This window comes from Crocodylus porosus, unplaced genomic scaffold (assembly GCF_001723895.1).
Source record: "Crocodylus porosus isolate Cpor-Errol unplaced genomic scaffold, CroPor_comp1, whole genome shotgun sequence".
NCBI classification, from domain to species: domain Eukaryota; kingdom Metazoa; phylum Chordata; order Crocodylia; family Crocodylidae; genus Crocodylus; species Crocodylus porosus.
In genome coordinates, this window is record NW_017728914.1 from 25,304,456 (window position 1) to 25,328,943 (window position 24,488).

The 24,488-nt window shown below is 42.8% G+C and overlaps 2 protein-coding genes across 3 annotated transcripts in view; both read right to left on the reverse strand.

The window, feature by feature from the left end:
- The window catches only part of RNF14 (ring finger protein 14), a 22,499-nt gene extending 11,496 nt beyond the window's left edge, over nucleotides 1-11,003 (reverse strand). The window contains exons 1-5 of one of the 2 annotated variants that reach the window (XM_019535017.1): nucleotides 10,962-11,003; nucleotides 9,154-9,363; nucleotides 6,513-6,675; nucleotides 4,810-4,961; nucleotides 825-1,352 (exon numbers count right to left, since the gene is read on the reverse strand). In XM_019535017.1, coding sequence (XP_019390562.1) covers nucleotides 825-1,352; nucleotides 4,810-4,961; nucleotides 6,513-6,666 — 834 coding nt within the window. In that variant the 5' untranslated portion in view covers nucleotides 6,667-6,675; nucleotides 9,154-9,363; nucleotides 10,962-11,003. Of the gene's footprint in view, nucleotides 1-824; nucleotides 1,353-4,809; nucleotides 4,962-6,512; nucleotides 6,676-9,153; nucleotides 9,364-10,533; nucleotides 10,701-10,961 lie in introns of those variants that run through there. The other variant, XM_019535018.1, reaches the window with a different exon arrangement.
- A 4,487-nt stretch (nucleotides 11,004-15,490) lies between these two features.
- Nucleotides 15,491-24,488, reverse strand: part of HSPA4 (heat shock protein family A (Hsp70) member 4) — a 31,504-nt gene continuing 22,506 nt past the window's right edge. The window contains exons 14-19 of the mRNA XM_019535016.1: nucleotides 24,160-24,312; nucleotides 21,736-21,861; nucleotides 19,085-19,192; nucleotides 17,080-17,199; nucleotides 16,452-16,613; nucleotides 15,491-16,160 (exon numbers count right to left, since the gene is read on the reverse strand). Of these exons, the coding sequence (XP_019390561.1) occupies nucleotides 15,954-16,160; nucleotides 16,452-16,613; nucleotides 17,080-17,199; nucleotides 19,085-19,192; nucleotides 21,736-21,861; nucleotides 24,160-24,312 (876 nt within the window). The 3' untranslated portion in view covers nucleotides 15,491-15,953. The remainder of the gene's footprint in view (nucleotides 16,161-16,451; nucleotides 16,614-17,079; nucleotides 17,200-19,084; nucleotides 19,193-21,735; nucleotides 21,862-24,159; nucleotides 24,313-24,488) is intronic.

The following is a 24,488-nucleotide window of genomic DNA, read 5'->3' on the forward strand; positions in this document are numbered from 1 at the left end:
TCGGTTACTATTACAATAAAAACACTTTAAAGAAATGAGTACCAGCAGCTAGTTCAAATATGCTTTGATCCATTTTAAAATATTACTTTCCCTTAAGTCAGCTTATGGCAGCAATATAAGGAGAGGTAAGGTATGGAAGTTACTAATGAAGGTATGTAGTTAAATCTGCAGTTTCTGGGGATAAGTGCTTTGAAGATTCACTGGCAATTCAGGCCACTGGCACTGGCAAATCTATAGGGTACTTACACACATGCAGAGAGTCTGCTCTGTCACACTGGAAATCCAGCGTGTTGGAGGAGACTCAATTAATTGAGTCTGTTTGAGCATGTAAATTGATGTGCGCTGGCAGTCTTGTGCGTCAGCACTGTGAAAATGGTGGCAATGTGCTTTGAACTAAAACACGTTCAATGTTTTAAAGAGTTCAAATTGCACCGGTACCATTTTCTCAGTGCTGACACACGATGCACTGCTGATGCATCTGTTTCCAACGCAGCACCCAGAACTTTTAATTAGTGTGACTTGCTAAATAAAAGTGCCTGATGCTGCATCAGGAGCATGTATAAAAATGCCCATCGTGAAAACAATCTGTGCTAGTGACATCTTATGAAACCAATTCCCCGGCTGAGACATCTGATGCTAGTTACAGTGCCAGATGAACTCAGATTCTAAGCACACTATTCTAACTCAGATAGTTACACATTGCCTCCAGGGGAAAAGAACCCTGTGCGCTTTAATGAATATACTTTGCGTGAATATCTGTGAGTCTGAACTTTTATTAGCAGGTTAAAGGGGTGCAGGAACCGATTAAATGGGGCTAATATTACCTGACCAGGAGTAGCAACAGAAGAACACTTTGGTTCTGGACAGTTGAGGCAATGGACCTGACCATCCCGGATCTGAATTTCAAAGTAGTCCTTCATGCAGGCTTTGCAGTAGACATGGCTGCAGTCCATGAAGTACATACATTCAGCACCCAGCTTCTCACAAAAGCAGATACTGCACAAGTGTATCTTACTGTTAAAACATTTTTTCCGTTGGGCCTGATCAAAGTCTACGATTTCCATAATCAGATTTGACAGAGATTCCACATCCTGTACAGCTCTTTTATCGAGGATTTCTTCTTCAGCTATTGTGGTGCCTGCTGCGCCACAACTATCTAGCTCAGCATTTGGAGGCATCAATGATGTCCTGTGTTGCCCATTTCCTTGGTGGCACATTTTTAGCTCGTATGGGGAGACAATGTTCAGATAACTTAGTGTTTCTTCCTTGAGAAACTGCGTCCATGCAAATAAGACCACACAACCTCGATTCTCCTCCCACAAATTGTCCAAGTGTTTGCAGAGAGCACTGAGCTAGAAGAGAAGTTCAGAAACTGAATGAAGAAACGCATCTTCCAACATCTTCTCATTCATCCTAGTAAAGTTTGCGCCTTTCCTGTGGTGTTCTTTTATGGAAATTTCCGATTTCAAATTTAAGCCACAAAATAAACTAATTCAGTACAGTACTCAGGAGGAAATATAGGAAAGCAACCACTCTCATCTGGTAACTTTCTAATTGACAAAGCATAAATCCACAATCTGCCATAACATGAAAAACTAAGGTGCGTTATAAAGACGCTAGGAAATAAAAGTGATGGGAAATTTATAAATAAAAGTCACATGATGCAATAATTAATGCTGTTCTATAAACTGTACCATATGAAACTAGTATTTCCTTCAAGGTGAACTAGCTAAATTAAGAACTGAAAAAAAAAAACAAAACCTTTTGCCTTTTTTTGATATTTAAAGAGATTCTGAAGTTTTTTTTCAATTTATTTTTTCTGCTCATTTTTCCCCTGTGAAATATCAAGAAATTATATATCTTATCTTCCTTATTTTTTGTGAGACCTCTTTGGTCTCAGATAAAGGGCTGAAAATTCATGTGGGTTCTATCTGTTGATTCTTAAATGTAACCTCCCTTTCATGTTTTTGCTTATATCTATGTAAATCATATAGATGATAGACTGTAAAAAATGGGGCTTTACAGAGTTTGATTTAAAAAAAAAAAATCACCCTCTCTCTCAATCAGGTTTAACTTCCTTAGTAGTCTGCATTATTAATTCTCCATTTGTCCAAGGATTCTTCCAAGAAAAATAAGGACAGGACAAGCCTTTCATTCATATTTACAGAACTTACATCTTGCATGCCTCTCTTGTACATTACAAAGCAGCAAAAAAGTACTATTTTCCTCCAGTTTTATGCAGCATGTCTAACTAATAAATTAAAGAGTAGTGTAATCACAAGAACTCATCTATTTTCTGGCAAACATTTTTGTACCACTTAGTTAATACTACAGTAATAGTCTGGATCTAGTCATTTTGGGTTACAGGTGGAGGTTGCTATTTTTGGCAAAGAAAAAACAGATGAATTATGGATATTTAAACTTAGAAATCCAAAGTTTGGACTGTAATGAAAAAAAAAAAATCTGCACCATCGTTCCGGCTGGACCAAATATAAAATATTCAGAACATTCAGCCAATTATTTCCCCCCAATTTGAAAAGTAATGTTTTATCCTGTGACTTATTCCCATGCTGGTGTTTTAAACATCCAAAACTTAGTGCAGCAGATAAATATATGTACTAATTCATAAAGTACTCACCTTTTCCACTTTCATTATCAAACAAACCAAATTTTAATAGAGTGGACCCATCTACTTGGGACCAGAAACTTCACCTCCCGATATGCACTGCTGTGTGACATGCAGCGAAATTTTAACACTGGGTCCTAGTTCTTTTAGCGGTGAAGTCTTAGTGGTGAATAGGGAACAAGGTTTAAATTTAGTTAAACATTCACCTGCTTGCCCTTCCTCTAACTCACTGGTTCTCAACCTTTTTCCGAGGGGTGCCGTCAGTCTAAAATGCCAGATCTTACTTTTCCCTTTTTTTTTTTGACTACAGAAAATATTAGATCATTTCTTTGGCTTTAAACAACTCAGAAAGACCACAACAGGTCAGAATGTTTTTGACATTAGTTTTCTATTTGAAATCTCTGGGTTTATCCTGTGAATCACATTTCCACATCTAACAGTGCTAACATTGTGTGGCAGCTTCAAAAAGATCTCAAAGAACCCCAGGGTGCCATATCACCTTGGTTGAGAATCACTGCTCTAGCTGCAATTGTAATGTGTTGGCACACTTTGAATGCAGTCTGAATTTCTGACCCATTCATAACCCTCAATTTCTCTTTTCCAAATTACACTATCGAGTGGCTGCTTCTAGAGCGTAACAGCTCATGCTACAATTGCCAAATGTTAATTCAGACAATAGCCGCTGCAGTTTCAGCAAGAGTCAAGTTAATCCAGCTGTGATCACCTCACCTGAGTGCACATTTCACAAGGTGGTAAATCAGGCATGTTATCTGAAGGCTGTTTGCTTTGAAAACCTGATCTATAGAAATAAACTGCTTTTCCAGTTTCCTCCCTAACATTATAGAAATATCGGAAAAAGCAGACTATGCTAACTTTAATAACTCAAAGTTTGATGAAGAAAAAAATCCACATAAATTGCATGTTTCTCTTACTAAGTTCTCCACTGCTCAAGAATAAACTCCAGTTGAACAAGGCTATTAAAATTGTGAGCAAAATAGTTCAATTAAACATGCAATATGCAGCAAAACTGTTAGTGCAGTGCCTGGCTTTATTTAAAAAACAGTTTTGTTCTTTATAAAAATGCTGTTTTCTACTATGTATTTCAGAGCAGGACGAGAGTTTTTTGGGGAAAATGGATCACAAAGGCCTTCTTATAGGGTAGAAACCACTTGAGTCTTGTGACGTGATACACACCTGGTTCCAAGATACAGGTTGTATTTTACAGTATGATAGGCACCTACAAGAATACCTACCCTATAGCACATGATATACAAGCACAGTGTAAGAGATTTCAAATCAGTGTGCATAGGTCACTTTAAAAAATGACTGTGGAACAGATTTTCAAAAGCATTTAAGTGCCTAGAGATTTAGACAAGCAGCTAATGGGATTTATGAAATTGCCTAATGCATGTTAAGTGCTTCACTGTCACTGAAAACAAGGGGAACAAGGCAGAAATGATTCAAAAGTTCCTATTAGGCGCCCATCTTTTAATACCTTTAAACTGTAGCACTGTGGGGCTGAAGCTCCATTTTCAAAGTGACTCTTGTATCATTTTTATGAAAAAAGTGCAAACCAAATATGTGACATATAATTAACAAGCTGTTTTCTGGTTTTCCAGTCCAACAGCTCAGGTCCAAAAAGCTCAGGTGCTTGTACACTCTGCTTACATGCAGAGAGAGAAAAAGAAGCAGAGATTGTTTGCTGCTAGCTCATAAGGCAGTTAGCTTGCACAGGTAGGCAGTAGCAACTATACATCTCTGCTTGTGTTGTTTCTATTTGTTCTTAGCCTGGATATCTCTCGTTCTCTTGCTGACATCAACTGTATTTTCCAGAAGATATTTATTAAGCTTTATTGGCACATTTTGTGAAAGGTTCTCCAATTTTTCCCCACTGCTGGGGGCATATCCACCACAATGAGGATGGGAATACATTAGTTTGCCTGTTCTCAAGTAGTTGCTTTCTCTCAGCCTCTGGCACTCTCATGCAAGTCATGATAAGTGTATGATAAGTGTATATTCTACCTCAAAACATTGTTCCTCCATCTGAACCTGGATTAATCTGGGTTTTAAAAACATGAATTTAGTTTCCAGTTCCTTCACTACCTATCATTAAACTGTTCATAATAAGCATGTTTCATGTTCTTGAAACCTGAAAGTAGCGTTAAAAAGATGTAATGCCAAACCTGTGTCCGAGAGAGCCACTTGCCGCTGAGCGTGAACACAGGTGGGGAGGCTGAAGGGTAGTCTGGTGGAAGTTCAAAATTCAACACAAGTGGAGGCAGAAAACAAATTGTATACTCAAACCCATTGTGCAGGAGCCTCTCATTAGGACTGCCTGAAACAAAGACAATTGATTGAAGCAATCTGAGAGACAGCAAGAGAATTATGATTAGGATTTTGCAGCCTGATTAAGCATAACTGCTTGATATGGTCCCCAAGACTTCTCTTTTCATTTGGTGAATTTATTGTTTAACTCAGACTATACCCATTCTTAACACAGAAAAATTTCATAGAGCTGTATGCTTGAGGCTGGATCGGTGAATACTATCTACGTTAACACTGCGACCTGTCAGGTAAATGAGAAACCAGAGCATTTGGAAAGTCAAATCCTCAAGAAGAATTTTAAGAAGATAACTAACCTTCCTCTCAATATTAAGGTTTACTCTGGGCTACTTGAGAAAGAGCCCATTCATGTTTCAGACAACTTCAAGAGAACAGTGTTTCTACACATCAGGGCTGAGGATTTTGTGTTTTATTGTGCAATTTTTGGCAAACAACAACAAGTAAATTAAAGCAGAGGCAGTTATCTGATGGGTTTGGTAATACCCCCTCATGGTCTGGGAAACATAAAAGAACACAGAGTCTAAAACGCAGGGAGATTAGTTTCAAAGTTATCCCACCAAATATAAAGATTTATACCTGTTTCCACATTTGGACCGTACAAATAGGAAACTGAATTAATAGATATGGGAACTAATGATGCACAAATAAACAACCTGAAGAAATAGAGAATAATAATTTTGAATAATCTGGCATATTTGGTAATGCTCAGTCTTACTTGTAACAACAGTAAGCAACATTTTTCCCCCCAGGAAGTGTCATTTTTAAGAAAGACGAAGTCCTTTAATTTAATATTTCAAGTTTCTTGAAGCCTCAGATGGAAGGGACTACCGAAACAAAGTGTTACAAATGTACACTAAATAAAAATGAAAACACTTATAAACCTAATTATAGTTTGTTTCAAGGGGCCTCAATGATGTGAATAGTCAATTTGCATAAAAGTATGCACACCTCAAAATAGAAAAAGCTTTGGAAACACTGCAGAACTTTCCTTAGGAAGTCATTTGGAAAAGTTATTAAAAATTCCATAAACACCACCAACTACACATAAAATTTAGAAGTCACTCTTACTCAGCTTCTGTTTTTAATAAGTGATCGGAAAATAATTAAGTCATACCACGGTAAGAATGGGTGAAACCTTCTACAGCGGTAATGTATGAGAAATTACTCACCATTACAAAGATAAAGACTCCCCTTTGATCCCTTCAGCTGACCCTAGGCCTCTCTCAGCAGTGCCTCTTTTCTTTTCCCTTTCCCTATCCTTCAGATTAAAATGAAATTAGTCCTTCCTATTTAGTATCCCTGCTCTCTGCAAGTCCCATCTGATGTAAGAGGCTGTAGCCTAAGAAAGCTCATGCCTCACCGAACAAGTTAGTTATAAAATCCCACCCTGTCCTGCCTTCTGCCTAACTTTAGACTAAAACAGTTACCTACCTCTCAAAACCAAAGAATGTTTGGGTAGCTCTTTTTTGAACATATATCTTGGAAAAAAATAGACTGTTTTAAGAACGTCTATTTCACAATAATGCAAAACATTTGAACTCACCTCTCACAAATATCTTGAAATTTGGGGGCAACTCCAAACAGATTTTAGTTTCTCCTCCTTGGCCAGACTCTGCTCTCTTGAACTCATCTTCATCATAAATACTAGCCAAAGCCAGCAGCTCATCCTCCTGAGCTTCTTTGTCTTCTGAAGACATTTAAATTTTCTGCAGACATAAGAACCCATTTCAAATAATCAGCAAGAACTAAACAGGCTATTCAAGTAGTCCATTAGGAGGATACATCTCAGGTTATTAAACTTAGATTTTAAAGAATAATAGACTGCATCAAAACAATGAAAGCTAAGATTATACTTTTCCCACAGCTTAAAGCTATTGCATACGCTCCATCATTTTCCATCACAGGCTCCATCACAGTTATTAAGTTATAAAAAAGGGACATGGAGTTGGAGCTAGGAGTCCAGTTGGTACTCCATTAGAAAAGTTGCCTCCACCTGGTACCCTCTACCAGGGTGTAATCCTTGTCCTGGGCCTGATTAAACCGTGGGGCTCCTCCTGGGCTAGATGTATAAGCAGCAGGTCCAGTAGTAGCTGCCATTAAGTCCAATGGTGGCAAGGGAGCCAGACAGCAGCAGATCAAGTGACTGTATTGTGAGCAGGGCTGCATCAGCACAGCCCTCACTCACCCTCCTGCAACCAACAGCCATCCCCAGAGGGCTCTCTAGGCTTCAAATTCTGAGGCAGGTCATGTTCTTCCCTAACCACAGCACCAGCCTTACGGTAGCCCACTGGTGGCCCAGCAGACTAGACAGGTCACATGTTTGATACTCCTGCCATATACAAAATACTGTTACCCTCCTTGAGAAAAGGGATGTGGAATGAGAATGACAACTTAAATCACTATTTGTGGCCCTGTTCATTCTTCAAGGATGAAGAGAGTGGAATTTAAAATTTTCCACTAATGGAGAGATGCATTTTTCTTTTACCATAGGAAAATGCCTCTCTCCATTAAAGGAAAATTTTAAATATTGGGCTAATGAAGAAAAAAAACAATATGGCTTCTCTAGCTTCTCTGTACTTCCTAGGCATATTTGTTACTTGCATAAAGAACCCAAATCAAACAACTCCCCTGATTTAGTGTACTATTGTACATTGCTTCATTTTACTTATTTTTTGTATCACTGCACACACTATGCTCTGCTTTAATTTTTTTGAAGTGGTAGAATGTCTCATCTCATTGTATGTTTTTAGCAAAACCCACAAATTACATAATGCTATTCTTATATTACATGCAATGTTATCATCCTTTTTACTGTACCTTTTTAGTGAAAGCTGTAAATTAAACTACTGCTACTAAGTTTACAAAAAGTTATATTTTTTCATATTATGAACATCAGAAACCAAACCTTTAAAAAAATGCAAGTGATGTAGGAGGAAAGAAAATACAATACTAATCATATCTAGATAGCACTTTATTAGGCATGAGGTAGAAACTTGACTGAAGAAAGTAAAACAAGGGGTAAAAAGTAACAGCATCAGTCAATAGGCCCAGCATGCCCCACAAGGTACTTTTTAGAATGATTTCTAGGGGCGCACTGACAGACTTTTGGGGCTGATACTGATGGCCGATTTTTAATGAGCCATATTGGCTGATACCGATCCGATTGCTAATATGAAGGTCCAGCTGGTAAGTCTGTTGTGGGGGGTAGGGGTGAGGAAAGGGGTATGGGGGGGTACAGATTGAGGCCCCCACAGTGAGGGAGGGAGTGGAGCTGGAGCTGGGGCAGGCACTGCACAGCTAGGGCAGGGCTTGGGATGGAGGCAAGAACAGCTCATCCACAGGGTACAGGGGGCAGCTCCCACTGCTGCATGTACCCCAGGAGGGCATGGGGGGGCTTGTGCCCCTGGATCTGCATGCAGGGCAAGGGTGGGCTGTTGCTGAAGGCTGGGGTGGTGCCAGGTTCTTCCTAGAGGGGTTTGAGCCGAGCTGTGCTCAGGGTGGGAGGTGGTGGTGGTGCTGGGAGGGGGGCTGCAGCCACCCCAAAATTCATCATAGCCCCCTCCCCCTTCCTCCCAGCACCACCGCTGCCCACCCTGAGCATAGCCCAGCCCAGCCCCCCCACCCGGAAGAGCTCAGCACCAGCCCCTGCCCCAGCCCACAGTGGCAGCCTGCCTTCACCCTCCACCTAGAGCCGGGAGCACACACCCCCATGCCCTCCTGGGGTGCAATCAGCAGTGGAAGCCATCCCCCCCGCACCTCCTGGACAAGCTGTGGCTCCGCTCCACCCTGGCTGAGCAGCACCTGCCCCAGACTTGCTCCCTCCCTCATCACAGGGGCCTCAATCTGCACCCCACCCCCTTCCCTTACAATAGGCTCACAGGCCAGACCCGGCTCTTCTCCACGTTGCTGGGCTGTGCTCCTGGATGCCTGCATACCACACTGCAGTTGCATGCATGCACAGGGAATTTATTGGCCACATCAGCCAAAAAAAGCTGATGGCCAATACGGTCAGTTTTCCTTATAGTAGTGTCGATCCAATATGGGACCGATGTATCAGTGTACTTCTAACGATTTCAAATTACCTACCACATATGGATCCAAACAGCTATCACGCAACTTGCCTGTACTAGTTCAACATTGGATTGAAGTGAGCTGTTTTTTAAAGCTTTTGCAATCTTTATTACCTTTTCAGTTGTAGTTTCAAACCAGCAGCAACTGAAGTTACAGGTTCTGGTCAGTGAACCAGCACAGCCACGTCAGTAAAGCCAGGCCACCAACCCTACTCATTCCTGAAAGGACTGGATGTCACAAATTTTTTCCATTAGGAAGCAAGGAGACCACAGGTTCTGTTGTCAGGGTATACATGGCGATGAAGCCCAAGATGTGTTGACTGCCTGTAACAAAACATTAAAAGGATAAAACACCACCCTCTCTGTGTTTGCCTCTGCTTGTCAAGAGTTTCATTTCAGGGAGTTCTGGCAAACACCATCTTTGATCCAGAGAACTGTTAAAGATCTAGTGTCACTTGTCTCCATTACACACTTCAGCACTGATCCCACCACTGGATCAGTTAGCTTAGATCAGTGGTTCTCAACTTTTTTTCAGGATTTGAGGCAGACCTCATTTGATGCGAGGCACTGCTGTGTAACTTCTGTGACTTGAGCACCATTCCACTGCAAAAACATGTATTTATTATGGTGCTTCCCTCCTTGCAGAGGGGCCAGGCTGTGGCCAGGCAGGGAGGGGCAAGGAAATCAGCACAGGCTCAGACAACTGCACATCCCAGCCCCCGGGGTTGAGAATTACTGACCTAGACACACAGGTCTGAGAAGAGCCCACAAAGTCAAGATCGCTCTGTACTTGTGATCCACCTACTTAAGAACAAAAGAATTGCCACTGACTGGGTCCATCTTGCCCAGTCTCCTGGGTCACTACTCATAGGTTCATAGATGTTAGGGTCAGAAGGGACCTGGGCAGATCATCAAGTCCGACCCCCAGCCCTGGACAGGAATGAATACTGGGCTCATATGACCCCTGGTAAGTTTAAGCTCATATGACCCCAGCTAGGTAGTTATCTAGCCTCCTCTTAAAGACCCCTAAGGTAGGAGCCAGCACCATTTCCCTTGGAAGCTGGTTCCAGATCCTGGCCGCCCTGACTGAAGCAGTGCCTCCTGATGTCTCGCCTGAACTCCCCACACCTTTCTGTCTACACACTCCGCATCCAAAACCCCAAGTCCCAGGACCTCCTGGCCAACCCCCTCCTGCCCTTGCCAAGCCAATGATCTAACTCACCAGAAGGAAGGTGACCCCCCCGGGACTGCCAGGCTGCCTTCCTATCCCACACGCAATCCCGTCTCCGGGCAGAGTATCACTGGGCAGCGCCCCTGGCTCCTCGGACTCATCTGAGGGCCAGCCCTCTCCACTCAGTGTCCCCCCTTGACGCACTACTTTTAACCCGACCCCCCGCTCCTGTTCCTGTTTTGTTATCATTGCCACTAGCCTCCCTCTTTCAGGTGGGGGCTTATTTTCCCCAGGTGGGTGACCTCCTAAAGCGGTGAGCAGACCTGGGTCACGAATCCCCACGTTTCTGTCTACACGCTCTCCTGTCCCGGGACCTCCTGGTCAACCTGCGCCCGCTCCCGCCCCGCCAAGCCAAGTATGCCCCTGCCCGGCAGCGGGCTCTGGCCAGGGGGCCACCGAGGACTTCCCGTCCGTGTCCGGGCAGAAAATCACCGGGCTGGGCCCCGCTCTGAACCTCACGCCCGGCCCTTGTGTCCCAAGAAATGACTCTGGCTCTCTCAGGGCCCCTCCTCAGCTCGGGGAGTGGCTGGTTGTCCTCGCGGGCCTGACCCAGAAGCGGGGGGAGCCGAGCCCCAAGGGAAAGTGCACGGGGCCTGGCCTCCCCGCGGCTCTAGAGGCAGGGCCGACCCCCAGCCCCGCGGCCTGCACCCCGCAGCTCCCCGGGCCGGGCCGGGTGCCCGCCAGCGCTCACCTAGGCCGCTCTGCTCCGCGCAGGCACCGCTATTGCCCCCTGTAGGGCGGAGGCGGCGCTGCTCGACTCGGCTCGGCTCGGCTTCCCGGCTCCTCCCGCGGGGGCGGGGCAAGGCGCAGCCCGGCCCCCGCGCGGACACGTGCTGAGCCAGCTGCGGGCGGGAGGGGAGAAGGGGTTTGCCTGTGTGCGGCTTTTCCTTTTCCCCTTAGTCACACACTGGTAGGAAGTGAGGGGTGGAAGGGACCTCCGGAGGTCATAACCCCCTGCTCAAGGCGGGACCAGGCAAGGCTTTGTCTTCACGTCTCCGAGGACGGAGCTTCCGCCACCTCGCTGGGGAGCCTGTGCCAGCGTTTCACCCTCTTAGTGAGAACACGCGTCCTCCTCACTAACCTCAACTCCCCCTGCTGCAGCTGGAGACCCTTGCTCCTTCTTCTGTCATCTGCCACCGCTGAGAACAGTCCAGCTCCATCCTCTTTTGAACCCCACTTCAGGTAGGTGAAGCCTGCGATTAAGCCCTCCTGTGTCCTCTTCTCTCGACTAAATAAACCCAGTTCCCTCAGTTTTTGTCACAAGTCATGTCTCCCAGCCCCCTCATCATTTTTGGTGCCCTTCACTGGGCTGCCTCCAATTTGTCCACATCCTTTCTGTAGTGGGGGCCCCAAAACTGAACGCAGGTCACTTCCCTTGACCTACTTGGAACACACCTACGAATGCAGCCCAGTCGTACGCCGTTAGCCTTTGTGGCAACAAGGGCATGCTGCTGGCTCAGGTTCAGCTTGTTTCCACTGTGACCTCCTAGTCCTTTTCGGCAGAGCTGCTGCTTAGCCTGTCAGCCCCCAGTCTGTACCGGGGCATGGGATTGTCCTGTCCTAAGTGCAGGACTTTGCACTTGTCCTTGGCTTCCCGGTTCCTTTTGGCTCAATCCTCCAATTTGTCTAGGTCACTCTGAATCCTACCCTCCGGCATATCTACTACTCCCCCCAACTTAGTGTCATCTGCAAACTTGCTGAGGGTGCACCGCATCCCATCTTCCAGGTCGGTGATGAAGACATTGAACAAAACTGGCCCCAGTACTGACCCCTGGGGTACTCTATTTGATACCAGCTGCCAACAAAACTTTCTTAGCTTGCCTGTGAAAGTGCTGTAGAAGACCATATCAAAAGCCCTGCTAAAAATCAAGGTATACCAAATGACTAGTGCTCTGGATGCAGGGAGACATGCATCTCATCCTAGAAGGCAGTCAGGTTGGTCAGGCATGACTTGCCCTTTGGTGACTCCATGCTGCCTGTTCTTGATCACCTTCTTCTCCTCCTCCTCCTCCTCCTCCTCCTCCTCCAAGTGCTTAGAAGTGGATTCCTAGAGGACCTGCTCCATAATTTTTCTAGGGACTGAGGTGAGGCTGACTGGTCAAATGAGGTTCAAGCCTTAAAAAAAAGTAATGTACAACTGTATATATTTAATTACTGGGGGAACAAGGCAGGCACTGGTGAAAGTAGTTCTGCCACTGCATATATAGTATTTAGTATATGAATGATGGCAGAGCTACTCTCACCGGTGCCTTGTACAACTGCATATTTAATTACTAGCAGCAGGGTGTTTTGAAGTCCCAGCAGGGAGAAATTGAAGTACTGATCCAAATACTTATGCTCAACAAAATTAAAAAAAAATGGCTGGATGTGTAAGATTTGAAACCAAAATTATTTTAGCTTTAATTATATTCTTACTTTCCAAGTTCACCTTTAGTCTAGCAGTTTTAAAATAGCAGTTCACACACCTACTGGGGCTTGAGCACTATGGCCAGTTAACCTTAAGCTGCAACTACTGATGGAAGAACTTGGTCCACTTGGAACATTTCAGCTTTCCCCACCTGCAGCTGTACCATAGAGCATAGTTTCTCAACCTGTGGTACATGTACCCCTGGGGGTACATGAGACACAGGCAGGGGGTACATGGGTACCCCAACACTTTTGCCCTCTTTTCCTCTCAACACTATGCCAAAAAATTTGGTGTGCCACATATTGCACAGCGCTTTAAATTCCCCAGTAATAATTTGGTTCAGCCTTCCTAGTTTTGGCCTACATCACCCTAGCCCATGTACATACTTGAGTTGTGCACCCTGGTGTAAAAGGTGGCAACTCTATCTGCACCAGATCAGATGTGTCATATCACAGCCTTATATACACAGCTCTTCTTCCAACATATGGCGCACAGTCTGTAAATATAAAATCCCCTGGAAAATTGAGTGCTGGGGTACTTATTAAAACTTTCAGAAGTTAGGGGGTACTTGCTACTTAAGCAGTTGAGAAACACTGCCATAGAGCAGCTGCAGTTCTACAGTTCCCTAAAAATACAGGTTTTACCTTGTCTAGTATAGTGTTGGTTGTTCAGGGCTTGTCTTACAATGCACAGTGAGGTCCAATTAGGCCTTTTGGATGCAACTGAAGTAAAATGTCTCTCAGTATTTCTGGATTTGGTTGAAGTTGGCAATCAGTATGATTTCCCTGTACCTGCCCCCCTTCAAGTCACAACTTTCCTCCTCAAGAGATCAAACAAAATGCTTCACAGGAGTTTAAGGCTACAGGAACAGATAGGTTTGATAATGCGTATTAAAACTTCAGGACTCAGTTAAAAAAAAGCAAAAAAAAAAAAAAAAGCATTGAACTCTGTGCACATCTTCTGCCCTCTCCTCCCAAAAAAGCTACATGCAACTCCTTCCCTTCCCCTCCCTCCCCTCCTTGGAAGCAAAACATCAAAATGCTGCTTGCTTGTTGGAGGCAAATTAAACTACAGCTTTATGGATTATTGCTGTTGAGGCTGCCTGTAAAGAAATGCCATATTTAAGCAGTTTAATTGGCCCATAGTAGAGCACCTCATCTTAAGAGGCCCACCCATTCAAAATAAGGAACTCTATTTTAAAGGAGACTGAAAAAAGCTGACATGTGGCTTAAGCTCAAAAGTAACCTTTTTATTAGGTTGTACTAATGCATTTGATTCTGTGTCTAACTAGAGGGCAGATAAATATGGCGATTGTTTCATAGTTTCTGGGGTCGGAAGGGACCTGAGTAGGTCATCTAGTCCGACCCCCCGCCATGGCAGGAAACAATACTGGGGTCAAACAACCCCAGCAAGGTGTTCATCCAACCTCCTCTTAAAAACCCCAGGGTAGGAGCCAGGACCACCTCTCTTGGAAGTTGGTTCCAGATCCTAGCCGCCCTGACCATGAAGTAGTGCTTCCTGATTGTGTCAGAAGCCAGCACTAATCTCACTGAAAGATGCTATGGAAGAAATAACAGAACTGGCAGATAGCTACAGCTGTTACAGAAGTGATTGAAGCAGAATGGCGAGACTGGGTCAGAAATGTGCATTTAGAGCTGGACATAAACATTTCACAAACATTCTTGGTACTTGTTGGATAACAGCTGCAAAGAGAGTTTAAGTATGGGGAAGGGTGCTGTAAATACCAAGTATGTCCAGGTAGTTGTTTCCAACGTATAATGCAATAGCTTTCACACAACAAAACTGGTATAGGAAGTATTGTTTAAAACAGGAAGTTACCAAATTTACTTTGAGTTAAACGATGTTTGTTATAGGATGCCCCTATAAAAGTGATGCAAGTCAATCATGATAGAAGCACTTTTTCACTCTTTTCAGAAGGACAAAACCATAATGCTTGTCCTTAAAAATGCTTCTAGATAGAACAAAAAAGTGGCATGTACTCAGCTCACACACCAACTACATGTTACTTCAAACATGACCACTACAGTAAGTTGAACAGAGGCTATGTTTCCTTAGCAGTTAGTCCCAGATACAAAGCTACAGCTGTTTCCTTGATGGTAAAACAAGTTTTAAAAGGTTCATTCAGTAAAATGCAGTGCATTTATTTCTTGCAATAGCTATATTGGAGTTTTAACTTTCGAACTGAACACATACAAAATGTGTACAGCTTTGACAATTATTGATACTAGAAACAAGGAAGTCATTGTGTAGAGTTCATAGGGAGAAAAGAGAGAATAAATTTATCTTTTTTGTTGGAAGTTAACGAAGCCAAGCAGTTTAAATTAAAGGCCTTATGAAAGTAGCATATCCCTTAAAAAAAGAAAAAAAAAAAAAGGAGGTTAGCAACTAGTCAGAATCATCCATCAATGTATGCAGCCAGAGTCTAAGGTCTCATTCTCTCTACAAGCAATGAATGTAACTACACACAAAAGTTTCCATTTTATCTAGATAACTGGTGAGAATTTACTATTATATACACACTTGCATATGTAACAGCAGGTTGGCTGGAAACTGCTACATCATCTCACAAATTTGATTTTTGGTTCACTCAACCCAGACTGCAGTGTTGGCATCAGCTGGAAAAGAAATGCAGTTTCTGAGGAATGCATTGCGACTGGTATACAGAATACCCTCACCATTGGCTTCATTTATCTTACATATTTGTCAAATGCATAACTACAGACATGAAGCGAGTAGAACCCACATGGGAAACATCACCATTGTGTTAATGAGAAACAAGGACCAAATTCAAGTATTATTTCAGTTTGTTTATATTCCTCCACGCTCTAGGAGAGCTAAAAATCCTTCTGCCATTTCTTTGTAGTCTTCAACATATTAACGGACACTTACAACATTTGTTCCTGTTATCCACAATAGAAATTTAGTGGTAAGTCAAAGGCTTAGTTTCCTCCGTCTCTCTGCTTTAAAAACAAGACAGACTCATCAGCATGAACATGATAGAGGGCCTGCTAATGGCTGTTTCATTAAGTCTAGTAATGAATTACCAGGTATTTCTAAATACAATCATTATGGCAAGATACAACTTGACTGAGCAGCTAACTAACTAAGCATTCTGACTTGACACATTGATCAACCCTCTCCAAAAGTTACTACAAGAAAGCTGAAGTATTCACTTGCTCCAATTTGTATTCAGAACAGACGAAGTTGACAACTTAAAGCTTTATTGTAGTTTGTAATATAAACAAGTGCTGAAATTCAGTCAATGTCCATTTCAGGAAGTTTCTTTTCTGTAGGTGTTGGGGCAGCTGCATTGGTGGTCTGTTCAGTAGCCTGGGACCCATTGTTGGCATCTCCCTGGCCTTCTACTGGTCCATTCTGTTCAGCCGGTTTTTGCTCCTCTTTTGGGGGTTCAACCTTGGGTTTTGGTTTTGTGACTATAGGATTGCAGAAACTTATCAACTCCTATAACAGAAAAAAAAATAAGATATCAAAGCTCATACCAACAATTATACCTTAGCTCATTGCTCAAATTAAATTAACTATACAAGGTGGATACCAATAAATTGAAGGTAGGTTATGTAGGTTGTTTTGCTTTAAAATGGTACTGTCCATCTACTGAGAATTTTCTAGTTGCAGAAAGATTTCATCCTTAAAAGCACTAAAAGGCTAAAAGGTAAAGAAACACTGGTAACCAAGACAAAGTCTTCACAACAATAATTTATTTCTTCTTTTACTGCAATGTCATTTACTCACTTTCGTTTTAGCTTGGATGTCTTTAGCCTTTATAACTGGGTCTAAAGTAAGACTTCTCTTGTTCTGAAGATTGAGCTTGTTGTTCATCCATTCCATGGCTTCATTTGCATTCTTTTCTACTTTTGCTATATCTTCTACATCTAAATGGTCATATTGTTCATCCTAAAGAGAAAAAAAAAAAAAAAAAAAAAAAAAAGTTTACAATACATTTTACAGCAATCCTATTTAACTATTTAGGCTAGTAACTTGTTTGTTCTTCATCTAAATCTTATCCCTCTGCTGCACTGTTTGTGCATTTGCCTTAATGTTCACACACTAACCTATGCAGCTCGCTGTACATTTATCAATATGGTCAAACTGAAAGGTGCTTTCTCTTCAAATGGAGGGACAAGCATCCAGAACCCTGCCTCCCCCGAAACAAGCACTCTCCTCAAGAATACCAGCATTTATCCCAGAATTATGGTTGTCTTCATGAGAAACCCAGGTGAAGTTAATTCCTGCCACCATTCCCCAGCCAAAAGGGTGCAGGTTTGTTAGCTATTTCTACTTCATCTCTACATTAAAAAGGGAAGGGGTTGGGACAGGACAACATTTGTATAATATTTCCTTACAGAAAGTGGGAAGATACCTTTGCTTTGAATGCATGAACAGCTTTCATGTATTGTTGTATTTGCTTTCCAAGGTCCTCAAATGCTTTTGGTCTTTCTTCAGATTCTTGAAACCTTGCCTGAATAGGCTGACCCAAAGCCTGAAATGAAACACAGGAAAGTTTGAGAAAAAAATTAAAGAGAAGTTACAGCATTATATAGGATCTAGAGGAATTTCTTGATGCCATACTGGATGATACTAAGAATAAAATGTTGTAGTCATGATGATACATAAATAAATTGAGGCAAGGATTTCTGAGGGTGATACCATTTATTGGACCAACTGTATAGTTGGGATAGAGTTAGATGAGCTTTTTGAATGCATGGCATTAGAGACATGTCATGCACTCAAAAGCTTATCTAACCATCCCAACTATGCAACTGGCCCAATAAATTCTATCATCACCCTAAAAAAAATCCTTGCCTCACATTGATGACAGAGAAATTTCTAAACCATTTTAAAAGTTAAGACCTCTCCAACGCTATAAAAAATGAGTCAGTTCATAATATTGGCCATACCACATATTGCTATTCTTTTTAGCTTTTCAGAAGTCATCATTTTATGTGCTTTTACTGAAAGTGTAATCATTAGTACTGACAATCTGATCACAGGCAAAAGTTGACGCCAACTTCAATATGGGGAAAGCTTGTTACTTTGATTCACCTCAAATCACTTATTGAAAGATTCTCTGCAGCTGCTTTTTAAAAAGAAGAAGTTTAAGACTAGAGGAAGATAGATGTTCGTCTGCCTTTCCTCCTGATCCTGGCTAGGACTGCGTCTCTTCTAGAGGCTATACCCCACATGTTGAGTATCAGTGACTTACTGCATCCTTTACCATTGTTACAAACTATAAATATATAAAAACATCCTGAGACTGGGGGGAGGGAAGAAAGAATGGAAATCAAATCAGGACAGCTTAAGCCAGATTTGGAAGCTCTAGCATAAATATCCAATTAGTTTTTGATATTTAAAAACATTTAACATTATACACTCTTTCATCAGTTACATAAAGCTTTCTGTTCACTATTCTAGCTAGAGATATTAAAGCATCATCTACTGCCAGTACAGAACCTTTACTTGCCAGGTAGCATTTTCTTCTAGTCTCCAAAGTATCTATCCATAACCTTGATTTATAAACATTATTTTCCTGTTAGAAGTACTGTTACCTTTCAAAAGCAAGTAGCATTTCCCATGTCTATTCTTCCTTTCCTCTCCTAAGAAACTTTTGATGAAAAAGCCCACACGCTGCAATACTCGGACCACCAGAAGCATTTATCTCATTTTCATCTCAATGAAAAAAAGAGGGCTTCCACTGCTGATTTAAGGTGTTTTCTAAGGTTTGGAGGTACCCCTACGTACCAGCTCATCTAAGTTCAAACAACACCTACTCTGTAGGCCAGTGCAGGCACATCCAGTTGAGCATGCCGGTGCAGTCTGTGGCACCTCAAAACCAGGGCCCGATTAACCGTTTAGTAGGCCCTAGGCAAACAAACTTGTGGGCCCCCAGCTGAAGATAAAATTTTTATATTACTTTTTTTTTTCCCCAGTCAATTATAACATGTAAAATAAACAAAACTGGGACTCTTCTTCACTTAGGGCCCTAGGCATATGCCTAGTTTGCCTATGCATTAATTTGGCCCTACTCAAAACTGCTTGTAGTGCAGCAAAGTTTCTTACAGGAAACTACCGATACAAAAAAAACAAACAAAAACAAAAACAAAAAACAAAAAAAAAGGTGTGGTGCACACTCCAGGAGCATGTGCCAGAGCTCCACTCATATTACATGTCCCCTGGCTCCTCCAGTACACTGGGTGCCAGGGGGAGCAGGGAAACAGGAGTTTCCCTGAAGTGGGGCATTTTGCCCTGCAGCAAACCCAATGTTCAGGGGTGCACACAACAGCAAAAAGCAGCAGCACAAGTTTGTGCTGCAGCAGATGCACACCCCTATGAGATATGAAGGTTTCACTTAGTGGACAATCCCTTACCTTCAGTTCTGTTAGTTTATCAATGTAAACCTGTTTGGGTTGGTCTTCCCCATCTTCATACAGCCAGTTTTCTGTGTCTTCCAGTTTCAGAGTAAAACTATTTCGATCCTAACAACAAAAACATTGCAGAATACTGAATTCCCAGAAGTCATTCATTTGTATACAATATTACCTGTATATACTCTGCAAAGAAAAAACTGAAACTTAAAACAGATTAAGAATATTCCTGAAACAGCTGATGAAAAAGAACAATTTTGTGAGTTCTAACAAACTGTGGAATTTGGATATTTTAGAGTGACCTAGACAAATTGGAGGACTGGGCCAAAAGGAATCTTATGAGGTTCACAACAAGGATAAGTGCAAGTCCTGCACTTAGGACAGAATAATCCCATCTACCAATACCGGCTGGGCACTGACAGGGTGGGCAGCAGCTCTGCAGAAAAGGACCTGGGGGTTACAGTGGACAATAAGCTGAATGAGCCAGTGTGCTCTTGTTACAAAGAAAGCAAAAAGACATACTGGGCTGCATTGGTAGGCATGTTGCTAATAGGTCCAGGGAAGAGATTTTTCCCCTTTATTCAGCACTAGTGAGTACATCTGGAGTACTGTGTTCAGTTCAGGCCCCCCCCCCCCCCACTACAAGAAGTATGTGGACAAATTAAGAGAGTCCAGTGGAGGGCGACAAAAATGGTCAGGGGGGTGGAGGACATGACTTATGAGGAAAGACTGGGGAACTGGACTTGGTTAGTCTAGAGAAAAGAGAAGCATAATACCAGTCTTCAACTGCCTGCCAGGTGGCTCCAAAGAGAATGGAGCTGGACTGTTCTCAGTGGTGGCAGATGACAGAACAAGGAGCAATTGTCTCAAGTTGCAGCAAGGGAAGTTTAGGCTAGATATTAAGAATGTTCTCACTAAAAAGGGTAATAAAACATTCAAACAGTTTTTCCAGATAGGTGGAAACTCCATCCTTGAGGGTTTTCAAAACCCAGCTAGACAAAGCTTTGGCTGGGCTGATCTAGTTGGGGCTACCTCCTGCTCAAAGCAGGACCAAACTAGACATGACCTCCCGAGGTCCCTTCCAACCCTCATTTTCTATGATATTGTATGAAGTGTAGGCAAACAGTAGAAAGTCATTCTATCAAGGCCAACTGCACTACAGACTTGTTTCAATTGTTTATGTCTATACTACACTGGCAAAGAGTATTAGTTCCCCCAACTAAATAAGTTATAGAACCTAAAGTACATTTTTATATTAGGGGTTTAGTTTCATTTCTTTGTCTATATAGTAATTGAAATAAAGAGAGACTGTGTTGCAGAACATTCTACTATAGGCCTGGCTTTAGTACAACTGGCTCCAAATGGCCTATACGCCTAATACAGTAAGTGAGAAGGAATAAGATTTCACACATCTGAAGATGGATTATAAATTTAAGAATTGCTCAATTCACAGCATTAATATAGTCTAATCAGAGGAGGGGGAGAAAAAAAAAAAGTGGCAAAAGGTATACAACCCACCAAGGAATGCTTCCAATACTCACTCTCTGGATTTAACTTCCAGAGTTTCATTCCCAGAGGAGAAAGAACCCTGATGACGCTTCTAATTAACCAAAATGATATTTATCAAGTTATCATGGTACACCACAGATTTGTGCATGGGACAGATGCAAGCTGCCCTCCAGGGGCACAGGGCTCTCTGTTCTGCTGCCTTTATCCCAGGAGCCCCACACCCACCTGGCAGCACAAGGCACAACCTCCTGCCCCCACTGCTGCCAGGTGGGCAGTGGACACGCAGCCACTGCAAGGCTCCCTGGGCAAAGGCAGCAAGGTGGAAAGCCCCGAGACCACTGTGGGCAGCCTGCATCTGCCCTGTGCACAAATCTGTGGTGTACCATGATAATTTGCTAATTATCATTTGGTTAATTAGCAGCAGCATCAGGGTTCTCTCCCCTATGGGAATGAAAGACTGCAAGTTAAGTCCAGAGGGTGAGAATTGGGAGCATTCCTTGGTGGGTGTGCTGTCCCCTCCCAGATGTGTGGGGTACATGCTGCCTGCCCCATACCTCCCCCATGGGGTGCACGCAGTAGCAGGGAACTACCCTCCCCCACACCCTCTAGATGAGCCTTCCCTGGCTCCATCCTGCTTCCCACCCTGGGTCCTATGCACTGCCCTCACTGAGCAGCACCCCCAGCCACAGCCCTACTTCCTTCCTCCCTTCAGGGATCTCAATCTACGCCCCCCCCACACTCCTTCCCTTCCCCACACTGCTTCTCCTCCACAGACTTACCTGCAGGGAGCTACTCTCAACACTGCCTAGCTGTACTTCTGGCCCTGTGCAAGTGTGTAGCCATGTACATGCACACAGCATCCCCTGCATCTCACTCCTGGCAGCCCTAAGAACCCCTAGCAGGCTAGAATGCTGCCTGCCTGCAAGGGGCAACCCACCGTTTCCCAAGGGAAGCCAGGCACCTGGGGGCCCTGGCCAAAATTCATAATTATGAATAAACATTAAATCTGCTATAACAGACAAAAAAAGCCAACAGCTGATAATGTAAATTTCCCTTTTTATCAGTGCCAATCTGATAGGCAACCAACACATCAGTGCACCTGTAATATTAGATCCCAAGTAATTAGTTAATTTGTCTGTACTTACATCTTCACAAACAAATTTCTCATAAATGCCACAGAGTTTGTCTCGCATGTCATACACGTATTCTTCTACTGCATTCTTGGCATCATTCCGCTCCTTCTCCAACTTATCCTGCATGATCATTTTACCCTGCAGGGAAAAAAAAAAAGGGAAAAAAATTAAATCTGTTATTCACTTCCTTATAAGGTCAACTGCTTTATTAAGTTTAGCTGTTAAAACATGCAACAACTACTATCTGGTTGGAAAAATCTTGAATTTCTCTGGGTCCAAAGCTGAGACCAATCATAATTTAAAAAAAAAAAGTAATATTTAAGGCCACAGAGAAGAATAATTTTAGTACAGAAAGTCCAACATTATCTCTCTTAAAGTAAGAATTTGATTTCTACAACAAGCTCATCTGTCCATGATCAACAGGTCATGGAAAAAAGCAGATGACACCAACAAGGTGTGAAGTCCTAACCTGGCACTTCAATCAAGATGACTTACTACTTTACATATGGGTTTCTTTAGCAGCAGCTTGCTTCCCAAGATGACTACTCCTGATTAGGGATGCCCTTAGAAGGAATTAAGTCTCTAGGAAGCCTTCTCTTGTTGAAGTTGCTAACTAGGGTGTTGTTCCATCTGTCCATTTTGTTCATTTAAAATGGATATCTTTTTATGGCTTTAAAATATTCTAGAAAGAATTGCAGAGAAATACTAAGCACCTTTAGTTTGAAAAGGTGCATTTTCTGCTTTGTCGTCATGCTGTTTCTTCTATAAAGGAAAGATGACTTTAACCATAGCATCCAATTAAATTAGCGGCATTATCCAGCCCAAATGGGCTCCCCCCTGGGTCTGAAAATTTGGTGGTGGAGAAGCAGTGGTGGCAACTACTGATCCCCTGATGCCCAATTTCCAGACCTGCAGGAAGCCCTGCAAGACAGATAATAAGGCCCTGCATGCAGGGCCTAAACCCAGGGAGGTGGCTTGCGACTCAGTCCAGCTCACTGACAGGCCATATGCCGTTCATCCAAGCTCCAGGGCCAAAAGGTAGAGCACCACTGATTTATAAAAGGTGCAAATCTACCCTGCCTTCTACAATACAGATGATCCATCATACAGTAGTGTAAGGAATCCAGTAAAAAGATAGTGGCTATTTTATACCATGATCTTTTAAACAGTTAATTTCTCACAGTTCCTTTCCTTGTAAAGAGTTGTTCTTTGAGGTGAACAACCTTTATTAATCAAATTTTAATGGCTCCCTAGATCCTACTTGACTCAGGAAGTAAGAAATCAACTTAATAAAAATGTGCAAACACACCCTGTTAATGGCAGCAAGAGATGCTCAAAGAGGAGTTGGACCCCTGTAGAGTCCAACTCTTATCTACTTTCTATCAATGCAACATGCTTTTTAGGCCTTTAAAAGTACTAACCTTGTGTGACAAAGGAGGTGCTTGCTCAGGAAAGCCACAACCATCCATGTCACACCTCAGTTGTGGGTTCTACAACTTCTGTCATGTTGCCTTCGTTTTGGTTCACAAGGCGATACATTTTAAATTCCATCCGATTTGTACAACATGCTGAAGTAAACAACAGTTCCTGCCCTTGATAGTGGCTATTTTATACCATGGTCTAAAAGGGCTAAAAAACTTGCTAAAGTTTGTCCTTTGTGGAGAAAGTCAGTCATATCGTTTCTTTTTTACTTGTCATATGAACATGAGCCGGCAGCGCAGCGGTGTAGCCAATAGGGCAAACATATTCTGCATCTCCGGCAAAGCCAAGGAGGCAATTCTTGCACTCAACACTGGTGAGATTGCAGCTGGAGTACTGTGTCCAGTTCTGGGTGCCACACTTCAACAAGGATGTGGACAAGCTCGAGAGTCCAAAGAAGAGCAACCCATACGAGCAGAGTCTTAAAAGGCAAGCCATACAAGGAAAGGCTGAGGGATCTGGGACTCTTCAACCCAAGGAAAAGAAGGCTGAGAGGGGACAGGATAGCAGCTTACTGCTACATTAGGGGAGTACAGAGGGCTCGGTGAGCAATTATTCACCAGGGCACCCAAAGGGAAAACCAGAAGAAATGGTCACAAGCTCCTGGAAGACTGATTCAGGCTCAACATTAGGAAAAACTTCTTCACAGTCAGGGTGTTCAGATGGTGGAATAAGCTCCCTCCAGAGGTGGTGCAATCATCTACCCTGGAAATCTTAAAGAGCAGACTAGACAGTTACCTTGCTGGGGTCACTTGATTCCAGCAAGGTGACTTCCCTACTTGGTACAGGAGGCTGGACCCAATGATCTTCTGAGGTCCCTGCCAGCCTTACAACCTATGAATATCGCTTACCCTACCATCCCACTTTGTCATTTCCCAGTTGGAACAGAGTATGCCTCATGACCAGCTGTCTGGATCAATTTGTGGGCAGAGGCAGAAATATGATTCAGTTATTTACCTCGTTTTCAATGTATAAATTCAGCATGTCCTTTCCAATCTGCCACACCAACTGATTCTCAATGGGAAGGTCCACTGTAGTAGTCTTTACTTTAGCCTTCTTTGCTTGAGGTGGCTGATCCACTTTCTTATCTTTTGAGTCAGCCTGAGATGTCTGCATTAAAAGAAAGGAAAAAAACAAAACACAGTCACTACAAGGGACACTTATTCAAGTCATAATTGTATTATGTTTTCCTTTCACCGTCTTTACCTACACCTTGTTAATCTTTCAGTCCCACTTCATTCTTTTAATGAAATTCTGAGACACAGTCCCAAAAGTTAACAGCTCTC